The sequence below is a fragment of the Piliocolobus tephrosceles genome, chromosome 4 (assembly GCF_002776525.5).
Source record: "Piliocolobus tephrosceles isolate RC106 chromosome 4, ASM277652v3, whole genome shotgun sequence".
NCBI classification, from domain to species: Eukaryota; Metazoa; Chordata; class Mammalia; order Primates; family Cercopithecidae; genus Piliocolobus; species Piliocolobus tephrosceles.
Window position 1 is genome coordinate 13,264,805 of NC_045437.1, and position 14,628 is coordinate 13,279,432.

General features: G+C 39.3%; 1 protein-coding gene across 2 annotated transcripts in view; it reads right to left on the reverse strand.

Moving 5' to 3' along the window:
• Positions 1-335: 335 nt before the first annotated feature.
• Positions 336-14,628, reverse strand: part of DNAH5 (dynein axonemal heavy chain 5) — a 319,082-nt gene continuing 304,789 nt past the window's right edge. The window contains exons 77-79 of one of the 2 annotated variants that reach the window (XM_026455693.1): positions 11,193-11,345; positions 10,539-10,770; positions 336-2,140 (exon numbers count right to left, since the gene is read on the reverse strand). In XM_026455693.1, coding sequence (XP_026311478.1) covers positions 1,989-2,140; positions 10,539-10,770; positions 11,193-11,345 — 537 coding nt within the window. In that variant the 3' untranslated portion in view covers positions 336-1,988. The remainder of the gene's footprint in view (positions 2,141-10,538; positions 10,771-11,192; positions 11,346-14,628) is intronic. The other variant, XM_026455694.1, reaches the window with a different exon arrangement.

Sequence of the window (14,628 nt, forward strand, 5' to 3'; positions counted from 1 at the left end):
ATCGGTTCTCCCTTGCCTACCTGACTGTGGAATACCTAGCACCTTTTGGTGGTAGGAGTGGGCAGCTATGCAGAAAGGGGCCTCACTGACACATCACTGCTTCAGAGACCAGCCATGTTGAATTAGTTCGTAAAAATTCTTAGTTGTTTTCATGGTCTTTTTCTACTTTGGGTCTCCAAGACTCATGCATGCATACTAACAGATGTGTATCACAAAATCATAGGAATGACACATTTTCAAATTATTTGATAAAAAATCCAGTTTTGAAAGCTTATTTCTAGATACTTAATGTCAATTACCCCCCTTTCTGATAAATAACAATTATGAATGAGGCATTTAGTAAAAACATTTTATTAATTCCATGATGTCCACATTTTCATTACTTGCTTTTCAGAATGAAATGATTGTTTCACCACAATTCACACAAATTAACTGATACATTAATCCACACCAAAAGAAAGAACTCACATGAAAACAGTATCATCTACGATGGGGGGAGTCACAGGAGCCACTCAGGCTTAACTCTCATCATCATGAGCATGAAATAATGATCCTGGTCCATAGAATGAAGCCCAGCGAGAGGGGCCCATACTTGTCTCCTGGTATCCACCTCCCAAAAACCATTTATCAAAACAAATGCAGTCATACAGATCCAGAGCTAACCAAAAGTTTGTAAACCACAATTCTAATTTAATACTGACTAAATTTTCTAGTCAATGGGTTAGATGAAGAGTTATTAATAACCTGTAACCAGAATTTAAAAAATATATATGTGAAAAGTTCATTTGATAATGTTTCCTAATTAATAAAAGTCCATAGGACATCCCTACACACTGTCTAAGATTTCTATCCTTTCTTTATTTTTTCTCCTAATCATCACATTTTTTTCAAGCCAACTATAACTCTTGCTATCACATCTGTTCTTATTTTTCTATCTTGCCATCTAATCTTTGTCCACATGCAAATATATTTCACTGTTATAATCACAGTGTACTCAATATTTTGTGAACTAAATCTTTCACTTAACAGTCTGAGTCTACCATTTTCATATTATGGAATCTTCAAAATTATTTTTATGGTTGCCTAATATCTCCTAATTTCCTTAAGCATAACCTGATTATTGAATATTTATGACATTTCCATTTTTTGTTATTACATGTAATTTTATATAGACTATTTTCAGTCTTTTCCATTGTTTCCTGGATACAGAGAAAATAAAGATCCAAGTGTGTATATTTTTATGGCTCTTACTATATTTAATCATTTTACAAAAAAGGTTGGGTTGATTTACACTGCTCTAGCAATTTGTGAGTGGATATTTACTGAGAGCATGCTATGATTTACTTGTAGCTTTAATTTTTATTATAAGAGTTAACAATTAGTATCTCATTATTAATTATAAGTAGGCTTAAACATTGCTCTACATTTATTCTTCACGCTCACATAAATTGTCTATTTACATTCTTAACCCATTCTTCTATTTCCTTCTATTTTTTAAAAGGTATTTTTAATTGGCTGCTTGAAACCCTGAAAATAAGTCTCTTAACTTGACCTAAATATGAAAGGCAACAGACGCAAAATCAGCACAAACTTGCCCTATTACCTTCAAGAACTTGGCTGTTACCAGGCCATATTAACAGAAGAATAATAATTCCTTCAGAGAAATACTGTGTGCTTACCCTAGTCGGTCTTCACAGCAAAGAAAAAAGAAAATGCACTACTGTGGATTTGAGGGCCACACTTCATGAGGAAGTTGTAAGTTTACTTTTTTATCACTAAATAGCATTTTCAGCAAACTCAGACATTGGTCACTAATGATGAAAAAGGTAAAATGTAAGCACCCAATTAAGGAGTGGGGAAAACCTATGCAGCTCATTAATTGCATAAACGACCTGACGTACACTGTCCAGCAGTCATACAGAAACAAAGGTTACAATAATTTAGATCTTGCATTTTCCAAAGCATTGGGTGGGAACACTCACGACATGTTACTTGACATCACAGAGAAGGGCAACCCCACGGAGCACCCAGTGTTCAGGGGTCTGGGCCGTCCTGAGGTCCACAGCGGCAATGTAGTTCAAGTCCGTTCGAACCGGCTTCTTATAGATGGGACAGGAGTAAAACCGAGGATCTCGTAAAGCTACAAAAAATTCGCAAAAGAAAAGAACTTGGTGAATTTCCCACTTAAGTGCCCAAGGAGAGTGCAGAGCCATGCTTCTGCATTCTGTAGGTCATTTCAAAGACAGATGGGTTTGGCAGAATGAGGGACATTCTTTCTGAGGCCAGGCAATTCCCGGATGCGACGCAGAAGCTCCCACAGGGTGCCAGTAGCTGTGGCAAGACACCCAGACAGCGTCTGGTGGCCTCTGCTGGCCCCCTGCCCTGAACCATGGACAGTAACTCAGCCCACATGCTTCCTCTCTCTCCTTTGCACCTGTCAACTCAACATCCCCCTCCACCTGTTCTCCTTCATCTCCCCACCAAACCTTGAGGGCACACACGTCAGTTTTAATCAGGCATCCAGCACCAGTGGGCATTACTTTATTATTTCAAAATCTTCAACCCTGCAGGCCATAGTTTACATCACATCTTAAATCCCAGGACAGAGGGTGCTTCCGCACCCCGCAGCTAAATCAGGTATTGTGAATTCTCTATAAATGTAGAGAAATAAAATTGCTGGGAAGCGAGAGTAATAGACCAACCTCTCTGAGACTCAATCTACCTTTCCGGAGTAGAAGAATAGATGCAGTTTCCAAAATGACACTGCAATGAAAGGCAATCTATGTGTGTCCATCCTTCAGAGATCCTTTCTAACACATCCATCTCCACCCACAGGCTCCCTTTCTTTCCAGCCTTGGAAACCCCATACTCAGAGACAGGCCCAGGTCTGTGGGTACTTAAACTCACACAATTCATGAAGGCTCTCTTAAAAAAAAATGAGTGAAATTTACAAATAAAATAGCAGGCTCTGGAAGGAGCTTCTGCCTGCGAGCAGCCTGGGAGTTTAAGCCTCATTAGTGTCTTATGAAAGCCAGTCTGTCCACAGTAGTTTACCTGCACATCTCCTAACATGCATCTCAGGAAGTAGTGTATTATTTTACAGTCTCTTCCAGATTATACATTTTTCGAGGACAAGAGTGTGTCTACACCCATCCCCGTACTCTTCTGGAAAGTCAATATTATATTTTTAAAAAACCCTCACTTAACTACTGAAGTGAAATGACATTTAACTAAGAGGATGCTCTGCTTTTGTGAATTAATGTTACAAACTTGGGCACTGAAACATATCAGAGTTATTGAATTTATTTCTCAAAACTGACATGATCAAAAATTTGCCTTTTCCAGAAAATTATAAAAGCAAGGCACTATCAGAAGCTGAAGTCTCATTATTTGATCCAACAGACCTTTTAACCTGCTGTGCCCCGTGTTTTCACATATCCATTATAAATTTAATTAATTGTATTAGAAGAAGTGAAACATTGAATATAATAACATGATACATAAGTTTCAATAGAAAATAAATAATTCTAAGGCAGTGATTCTTAACCAGGGATGATTCTGCCTATGGGGGACATTTGCCAATAACTGAAGACATTTTTGGTTAACACAGCTGTGGGCTTGCTACTAACATCTTCGTGAATAGAGGTCAGGGATGCTGCTAATATCCTATAATGCACAGGACAGCGCCCCCCCAAAACAAAGTTATCCAGACCAAAAATGTCAATAGTACCAAGACTGAGAAACCTTCTTCTAACACAATCAAGATATTTTACAGTATTTTAAAGCTCCGTGTTTCCTTAATCTCATGAAATTAATCATTAGAAACAACCTAAAACAATGTGATACCTAATTTTTAAGTGTCAGTGTAATTTTTCCAATTTCTATGTGTATATCACTAGTAATAATAATTAGGCAAATATATATGAAAAATTCTGAACAAGTAAATGAATGACAACGAATCATGCAATGCGGTTAACACTAACTATACTCACTGATATAGTTAAATCCTTTAATCCTAGGATCTTTAAACATGTAACAAATATATAACTCATTCTTCTTCTTGCTGCAAATTTGATTAACAATCATTTTATAAACTTGAAGTAAGGTTTTGGTGCCTTACATCTGAATCTCATGATAATTACAATAATTACAACTTGAGAAGTATTTGACTACTTGGATTTTAATCCCAAAAGAAAAATGGAGGAAAACAATAGCATTCTCTTCAATAAGCAGGTAAAAATAATTTTCTGAAGTATTTATCCAATTCTATTTATTTTTAATTGCTTCAGAGCTGAAGGTGCTCATGCCAAGTCACAGCGTGCAGCAAACTTCTGTGGCAGGATTAGAAGCCACTGAAGATGTAATTTCATAGTGAAAACGCTGACAGATGCTAAACAACTACATAAGCAGATGATTCGAAACCATCCCCCTGTTTAGACAAACAACTTTGAAGACAAAAATAAGCATGTGAGGTAGGTAGAACAAATCAACTAAATATGTTTAAAACCTTGGGGCTCCAGGAGGAGGAGGAGAGAGGAGAGGCTGTGCAAACTGGCAAGCTATACCCTTTAGGATCTTAAAGGTTTTAATAAAACACCTTGGGGGAATTTCATTTTCTGACTGTTTAACTTCCCTATCTATCTTGCGTTTTTCATCTACATGTGAGTATGCATCCATATATTGCTTCCAACATCCAAAATAACCATTACATAGAGAGTCTCTATAGAATCGTTAAGTCATTCTTTTATTTAACCACCCTTTTGCTAATAACATTTAAATTACTGGACAGTTCACTCTTAATATACACTATTTCTTTCACTCCTTTAAAAAGCATTTGAGTTAAGCATGTTAATAAGAGTAACAATTGAAAAAATATGTATTAAATGCATCCTATGTTCATTGTCAGTACATTGTCCGTACATAGGAAGTATTTAATACATATTTTTCCTAATAACATTGTGAGTTTAATTCTCTCAGCAATCCTGTGTGATGGGTACTACTATTTAATCACTTTATGAATTCAAAAACTGGAACAGAAGGAGGCGAGTTGTCCAAGATTAGAAAGCTGTAGTAATAACTGAGAATGAAACCTAGTCAGAATGGATCCGTGGCCTCTCCACTTCATCTCTGCAATACTTGGGATGCACTATGCATGTAAACCTCTGTCTTTGCAGAAAACATGAAAATGAAATGGACAGAACTAGATACCTGAGTTCAATTTGTGGCATATTTTAGATAGGCCTCCAAAGCCACATGACAAATGACTAGGATGATAAAAGCCAGGAGAACCACTTGAATATCCTGGCCCCCGGCTCATAGTCCTCTACCGGTGAACAGGGGCATAAGCACTTTTCAGCCTGCAGCATGACGGAGGGAGGTATGGGGAGGGACAGCACCACCCACAGAGGGCTCTCCCTGTGCCCTCCCACTGCCTACACTCTACCTTAACAGGTACCTGAGAAAAATTAACTCAGGACTTCAATATTCAAGGGAGCTGTCCTCATTTTGAGTTTAGCCTTTATTTTCAAGTTTCGTCCCAGGCACTAAGAAGACACATAAACACAGAATCTCAAGTGGAAGACTAACCATGGGAATTCCCAGAGGTTTGCATATACCTCACGACAAACAAATGTGATTCTGATACCAGCTTTCACTGTCAGTAGCCAGGAATCATGGACAAATTACTCAGGGTCTCCAAACCTTAATTTCTCCATCTGCAAAATGAGGACGATAAATTTGACAGAGTTGTTGTAAAGATTAAATAGGTTAACACATGTATGTGCCTGGTATAGTATAATGCCTGGAATATGGAAGGTGCCTAAGATAGAGATGTTATTTGACACTTCTTTATCTCTCTGCTCCACACACATACATACACAGGCACACGCACATACACACACATGCATCTACTTACACATGGACCTTTTCACTAAAGCAACTTCCCAGACTCATGTTTCCCATGACTTTAACAGACTTCCAGGTTTACAAGCTGACAGCCAATTAAACCCTGTGGGCTCAGGAGCCAGGACGTCTCTACTCCTGGTCACCACATATGGCTATCCCCACCCCAGTCCCAAATCTGCACAGTCTCAGGTCAAAATGGGTCAGATGGCGTTCTTAGATACATTTTTTTTCCTTAGCAGGAAATAACCCTTGAGACCCCTCTTGCACCTACTTAGTGATCAGAGGTACACAGAAGGCTTGCCTCATCCCTCACAAATGTTCCAATCACAGTTTTCCACCACATCAGCTACAGTTCTGAAGTTCGCTGAGAATCATCAATCTGCTCATATAATAAATCTGTGAAGACACATATCTTTCTTCTATCTGTCCTTTTCAGCTTCCTTTGAGAATAGAGAATCTAGACGGTGTGCATGTGGTTTTACTCTCTTGGTGAATTGAGTACTATTTGAATGACTTTTCCGTGATTTTCTAGCAAGAAACATGATTTCCTTTTAAAGTTTGAGGGTGTATCACTCAATTTTTAGAGTTGAAATAAATATCTAGATTTCTTCTTGTAGAAAACAAATAAAGCAGTCTTATATCTATATTTTAATGATTATTTAAATTGAGAAATTTCCTTCATATTAATGTAAAAACGGTTAACTATAAGAATTCCAATTTTTAAATGCTGCACGTTGGTCTTTAATGATGCTACACATCTCTTTAAGTCAATCAGAGCCCTGCTCAATTATCAAAATTGAGTAAAAATGAAATGTATCACATGAAAAGGGTAACAGAATGTTGGTTTTCCATTACTAAAGAAACACCTCTTCAACAACAAAGCTATTTTAACAACAAACCAAGTTTCCACCAGCTCTTACTGAAATCAGAAAAGGAATAAAGAACTAAAGTTTTCTTTTAATACTTTGAAATTAGCCCCTTTTCCTTTGCTTATTTTATTTTCTCCCTTACCTGCTGCTAATGAGCATCACCACTGGCTAACACGCAGCAGGGTGGATATAGTTCTTCTATAAAAATCTGTTCTTAAATCATAAAGAATTGCCAGTATTATAAAATTATTACTTTATTACTACCATACTGAGATGTTCAGTGTCAAATTGCCATGGATTTTTATAGTTTAGTCACAAGAAAAAACAGTAACATGTAACTCAACTGGAAAAAGGTTTTCATTTCATTTTATAAGGGAGACATTTTTACATGTTGACTAGATGCAATGATATGATAAAGCAATTTTTCTAAAATACTATTTTTGGCTAAAGGAACACTTGATTATTATTTCTATAAAATAATTACTGTCCCAAGATGTCACACTACCCTAAGAACCAGTAAATACAAAGCCATAGGCAGTATGCTTGCCTAAGCCCAGGTAGACACATTTATCTTTTTTGATTTAACTAACAAATATTGAACTACACCATGTGCCAAGCAGTGTGCTGAGAACCTTCGTGTTCCTAATCTGATGCTCAACTCTCCCCTTCACAGGCTCTTCTTCCTTCATGTTTTAAACACTGGTCCCCTCCCAAGGTAATCCTTATTCCCTTCAACAAATCACAATCTCTCTAGCTGGTTGTTCTCAAAGCAAAAATCATTTCTCTAGCAAACTTTTGAAAATACTAAATGATACATGGTGTGAAATCCACCTTTAAACATTCTTCATAAATATCAGTTCTCTCTTCCGACTCCCCCATTTCCACCTCTACCTGAAGAACCTTTTTCATGTGGAAGCCTTGTTATCCACCTACACACTGCTGACATCCAGCTAACCTGGACTGGGTCTGTCTTCTAAATCCCAGAACTAAACTCTTCACCAAACCCAGCACATCCGTTACCACCTCATGACTTTCCACTCTTCCCTCTGCTCCAGGATGTTAGCATAGCCCCTTTCTGTCACTTGGATCTCAGCTCAATATTCCTAACAGAACTCCTAAATTATCTTACACTCAAACCATGTGTATGGCTTGCATTTGTCCCCTAAAATTTCATGTGTTGAAAACTTAATCACTGGTACAACAATATTTGGAGGTAGAGTCTGATAAAAGGTGACTGGGTCAAAACAGTGAATCCCTTATGAATGAATGAATGTCATTATCATGCCAGTGAGACAGTTATTGCAAGAGTGGGTTGCTATAAACCAATTCCAGCCCCGGTGCCCCTCTCTGTCTCACATGCTTACTTCTACCTTCCGTTTGTGACCATGGAATGACTCTCACCAGATGCTGGCATCATGCCTTTGGACTTCCCTGCCTCCAGAACTAGGAGCAAAATAAACTTCTATTGTCTATCACGTGCCCAGTCTGTAGTATTTTGTTCTAGCAACACAAAAAGGACTAAGACACTACGCATGTGTTTTTGTGCAGAGAAACAAGAAGTATCTGAAATCAGTATGTTCATTTCTAGTCAACTCTCATTATTCACAGTAGTTATGTCTATAAAGTCACCATGAATACTGAATTAACAAATGCCAAGCCATTGCTCCTAGGGGAACCACAGGGTTAGTTTCCTGCAAGCCTCTGGTCACAACATTTCCATCAAGCAGTCAATACATAATCTTGTTTTGTGTGTGTTTCTGTTTAAGGATATCTTGTTAATATATATTGTTGATTTATTACAATTGCATTGGAGGCCAACAGCACTATGACTAATGCCTGAAGGAAGTTTGTCCAACACATGTATTTTCTCCATAAGGCACAGTCTTTTTGTGCTCAGAAACAGCAGACTTAAACACTACACTTGGGGGCCATTTTAAATAGGAAAAAGTACCAAAAAAAAAAAAAAAAATGAAAACCATGCTACTAAAGAGACCACAAACAGGACACTTAGTTGTAATATGAAAGCTGGAACAAGAAGGCACAGCCTCACCTTGTTTGGCCCTAGCTAGGAATATGTATGTCTGGCAACTCCAGTTGTTTGCTGCTTTGCACATGTTTGTGAATGACCATGGGAATGACTATAAAAGTGTCATGAGTATTGAATCGGGGGCTACAGAGAAATTTTAGCAGGTGGGCAAATTCACAAATACAGATCTGTGAGTAACAGGGCCCGACTATATTTGTTTCTTTTATGGTTATCACCCCTGTTTGCAACTCAGCTCCACAAGAATGGGAAGCCTGTTTGGTCTTTTCTCAGTGCTGCCATCCCAGCACTGGGGAAGTGCTTGGCAGATGGTCAGTAAGCAGTCACTGAACGACCAAGCGAGCTAATGCTATTTCCCTCTGCCACGAAAAGTCTAAATCCCCATAACTATCATTCTTGTCCTCCAAAGCACATCTCAAAAGCAATCACCCTAAACTCCTAGACATCTCTATGTTTTCTTTCTGAGCATCTCTTCTGTAACATGTATCAATTTGTATTTTCATTATTTACTTACTATGGGTCTCCTTCACCAGACTGTGAGTCTCTGGGGGCTGGATCTGCTTCACAATGATCTTTGTATCCCTCGCACCTAAGGTTATGACTGGTAACTATTAGACATCCAGCAAATGTTTCCTTAAAAAATAAATACTTGGGGCTGGGCGCTGAGGAGGCTGAGGCTAGAGAATCGCTTGAACTCAGGAGTTGGAGGGTGCAGTGATCTGAGATCGTGCCACTGTACTCCAGCCTGGGTGACAGAGCGAGACTGTCTTAAATAAATAAATAAATAAATAAATAAATAAATAAATAAATAAATAAATACTTATAGTTCATTAATTATTTTATCCCTTTACTTGTTAGAATCTTTTGTGCTTCTACTGTAAAATCAGTACTTCCTTGGTATCTACTACCATGGCTAGAGTTTATGGTTTATGCTTCTAAAATGAACAGGGAATTCCCTCATGTGCTGAAATGTGGTTATCGCTGTAGAGATGTTAGCTGAGTGAAAGGCGACCAAAAAAAGAGCCTCCAGAAAACATTAATCCAACAACGGAAAATAGTTTAGGCATTTTTAGACTTGTCAAGTACAGCTCTGATAATTTTGTTAAAGTAGAATCACATGTGTACTTCACAGAAGTGTTATTACATTCAAAGACTGAAATAAGAACCCAGTATTTTACCATTAGCTATAGGATTAAGCCAAATGCCTCTGAATTCAATCTAGACTTCACTATCTGGTTCAAACCTCCAAGCTGGTAGAGCCACAGCCTCCAACTGAGCCCTGTGCAGTCTCATCTAGAAAGCTTCCTTACCACAGCTCACCCCACCACATTGAATCCATTCTTCAAAGCGCAGTCCAGGCCCAAATGCTCCTGAGACTCAGCCCCTGCCCACTTCATCCTGTGTTATCTCACTCTCCTTCCCCATGCTTATTAACCACGCCAAACATTTCTTTCTTATCTTGTCAGCTAATTCCTGAGTATCCACACATATTAATCTGCTTTATTAGATAAGCAAGTACTATCTAGAACTATTGCCTCCTCAATATACTCAAGAAAGTACCTAGAGGTCAGTGAGTCCCCATTAAACATGGGTGTGAATGTAAAGCTAGTTGATAAGAGTAAAATCTCTACCACAAGATGACAAAAATAATGAACTCCCGTGTTGATAATGTCATCCAAACGAACAATGCGAACACTTACTGAAGGTACAAGACAACTTACTGCTGTTTTCTGCATAAATCCTTATGACAGGCATCAACTCAAAGAGCACTTTTGGCTTTGATTCAATGAGTTTCATGTTCCTCTTGTCCCAGCCAGCACCTTCAAGATATAAGCCATAGACATAGACACCCTCTGTGGGAGGGGCAGAAATGTCATCCTTCATCCACTTGGTGACTTCATTGCAAAGCACCATATTGTCCAGAGCCCAGCCTTTGTTGGCCTGAGTTATTTCCTATTCAGGGCAGCAAAAGATGAATGGAGCAGTTAGAGGTTTGTCTTCATAGAAAGAGCATAACAATAATGAAAGCTTGGCTCCAAATCACTCTAATTCAAAGGAAGTACAATAGTGCGTAAAGAATTAGCAAGATTCTCTCATAAAAAAATAAAAAAAAAAACACATCCTAATTTAGCTATGTCTACTTTAAAAAGAAATACAAAATCAAATCAAATACAAAAATAAGAAATAAATATTTTGAAAGTCAAGCTAGCAGCCTGAGAACAAGTGGCTGGGATTTATGTTCATGACAATGTAACTGCTAGTACCAAAAAGAGACAGTCATTCTCTGTCTTATTATAGTCTTTAAAACTATAATGAAAGAAAACCATGTGGAGGAAAATTATAATAACACAACGGGTGCAAATCAGAGCTCTTACCTGTCGCATTGCAGTTAAAAACCCCTGGGGGTTAAAAAAGCCTGTCATCCAAAAGCAGTGAGGTCGGCCATTGAAAACCCACGAGGTAAACTGGCCATTTCTTTCTATAAGTTCAGTAAACCAGAAACCCAGTGTACTTGAAACCCAAGAAGCCTGCAGTGAAGACATTTAAACAATTAATTGATATAAGTTTAATACTGCAGTGTAAACCAGCTATGTTCGCTAAAAAAAAATGATGAAGTATCAATTTCACTTTTATAATGAAAAAAGTCCCTAAGTCATGAATTTTCCCTGGATTCTGGCATAAGTGTTTCAAATTATTCTTTCTCCTTAGTAATAGTAATGCTACTAAGATATGACAGAATATACTAGTCATCACATGAACATCAGATCAATTCACAGAACTGTTCAAGATATCTAATGTCAATCGAATCACCTTGCACGTACCAATATATTCATCACTGATTCTGCTGTAAAGGAATCAAAACAATTTATTGGATTAAATTTCAAGACTTTCATCATTTTTCCTTAGGTTACAATTTCAATCTATAACACACAAAAAAGGATTTTTATTTACATAAACATGCTCATGGCCTTATCAAGATAAATCAACACTGTAAAATAGATCCCATGGATAATAAGTTGTAGAAGACTTGCTACATTTAATTGTAATGGGGTAAACAACAGTTCTTTTCCAGAATGTTTGTCACTTTAGAATACATTTTTGTTTCCTCTCTTGAAGGAGCAAAAAATGGAAACCCAAGACTCTTTGTCATCCACAAATTATTTGCATTTATTGCTTCTGACTTTCTCCCTGAATTCACCTGTGGGGCTTCCATTACAACAACTGGCATGGATATGTCATTAATGCCATGAGCAGCAGCAGTGGAAGGTGTCTTCAAATCATAGATTATAACATTTTACTGTAATTGCAATATTGTATGTATGAATAAATGTAGTAATCAACCTGGGTATAACACTTGAATTTCAAACACCTTAAGAACTAATTTGCCTATTTTCAAGAGTTATTGAGATTCCAAAGTCTGATAATAAGCTGAGAAGAATAAAAAGCTGAACAAAATGATCATAATTTAAGAATTAAATCACTCATTGTCTGCTATCATTATAGGTCTGTTAACTAAAAGAGATGTGTATTTTATACTACGTTCGGTCTGAGGGCAGAGGGAGCTGCTAACGAGAGTGTCCCCTGACAGGGATTCCTGTTCCAGAGCCTCCCAGGTCCTACCGAGGTGGATGATCCGGTTTGGTAGGGAAGGAACTCACAATGGCCAGTGATCTGGAAGAGTGTCCCTCTGTCCTTGGCAATGAGAAGAGGCAATTCAGATAGAAGACTCTCTGGCATGGGCAATGGATTTATTAAAGATGAGAAGGAAATAAACGGGTCTGGTCAAAGCTGATTCTGAGTCTCTAAGCTATGTGATGAGAGGGGTGGGGGGTGGTATCATCAAATAATATGGAGAAGACAATAAGAAGCAGTCCTACTCACTATATGCTGCCTGCAGAACTCACTGCTCATAATCTGCTGAAGCTCTGGATGGCATATCTGAGGCTCGGCACTAAACAAGTCCTACCACCTTGCCATTTAGCCAAGTAATCTACAGAGGCCAACCCTCTATCCTCCCACCCACCCACCTCATGTCTGTATGCTGCCCTCTCTGTGCAGCCCCAACCTGACGTAATCCCCCTCTGTCCTTGGCAATAACAAGAGGCAAGCCCCCCTCCCAAGCCTTTCCACTCTACCTTCAGCATCTTCAGTGCCATGATCAGAAAACTCTTCTAGATCCTCCACCTCATTCTGGAACACCTTCTCCATCCCTTCTCTTAACTGAAGTCTGCCCCCCACCCCACACCCTCAACCCGGGACAGACTGCTTCCTTCACAGCCTTCTCCAAATGCAGGCTACTGCTTTCCTCATACTCAACCACCCTCAGGACCAGGGGAAGAGGAGGCGACCTTGTCATTTCTGACTGTTGTTGCCAGGTCATCACGCTACATCATTCTCTTCTCTTGAGTCTCATGCCATCCAGACATACTATCCTTACCCCTACTTGCTTCTATCACCTACTGGTCACTTCCTCTTATTCATGAAGGAGTTTGGCTCCTGGTTTACTCTTCTACTCCATCCCCCAAATAATCATGAGGATGATGATGATGATTGTGTTGGTGGCGGAGGTGGTGGTGGTGGTGGTGATGGTGGTGATGGCAGAGGCAGTAATTGGTGGTGATGGTCATAGTGGTGATGGTGGTGGAGGCAGTAATGGTGGCTGTGGTGGTGACAGTGGTGGTGATGGTCATAGTGGTGATGGTGGTTGTGGTGGTGATGGTGGTGGTGGTGGTGCGGTTTAGGTATTAATAATCACAGGAACTTACGTATCACTGACCACATGCTAGGTGCTGTTCTAAGCACTTCACACATATCAACTCATGTAATTCTCACAATAATGCTAGGAATTATATAATGCTATTATTTCCCTTTTACAGTTAAGGAAACTGAGGCACAACAAGGCAATTGGCGTACCCCAAGTTAGATAGCCCATAAGAGACATGATTTGAACCTGGGTATTCTAGCCAAGTAAATGCATACTCAAAACCCATATACTGCCTTTATTTACTTTGATTAATCATTCTAGGTGGCTTCAGCCACCCATGTGAATGATGCGTTTAACATCCTACTACCTTATCTCATGACCCTCTGCTCTCTAATGACCCTGATGTCCGTTCCATTTTATTCCTCTGCTCTCATACTCTCATGTTAAATTTTGTCATCCCCAAATACTAGCCTGTTGGGAGGTGTGTTTTTTTTCCACTTCTATATTTTCTTCGATGGGGAGAGAGCTCCTTGTCTATAACACTCCAAGATCCTTGACCCTCTCATTCTCCCCACTCCCAGGAGGTAAAGAAATTCATCTGGTTTCTGGCTGTTTCAGAGATGGGTTCTGCTCCTCAGATGTCCCATGTGCCCCCTATACTTCCCAGCCTCACATGCAGTTAGGTTGGGTCCAAGGCTCTAGTTCTGATCCACGGACTGTGAATGAAAGTGGCATGGGTCACTTCCTTATCCAGAAAGTCTAGCCCTGGGGTGCCTTGTCCATTTCCCTTCCCTCTGCTGTGATGACTTCAGAGGCCACATGCTCCAGGTGGTACAGCTCCCAGATGACAAGACCTCCATAATGAGGGTCCCAGAGTAACTGTGTGGAGCCAAGGATGTACCCAGCTGGTGAGGGACATAAGGAAGTAGGGTGCAGCTATAACAGCAGGTCCTGAAGTATGATCAGTGGCTTAGCACTCGGACGGCGGGAGGTTGGAGAACCCACAGCAGCAGTGGAAAGAGGGAGATACAGTTAGGAAGCCCAGCCAGCCCCTTCGGTTTTATTGCTTCTGCTTTTATTGCTGGAGGTAGCGGGGGAAAGGGAGC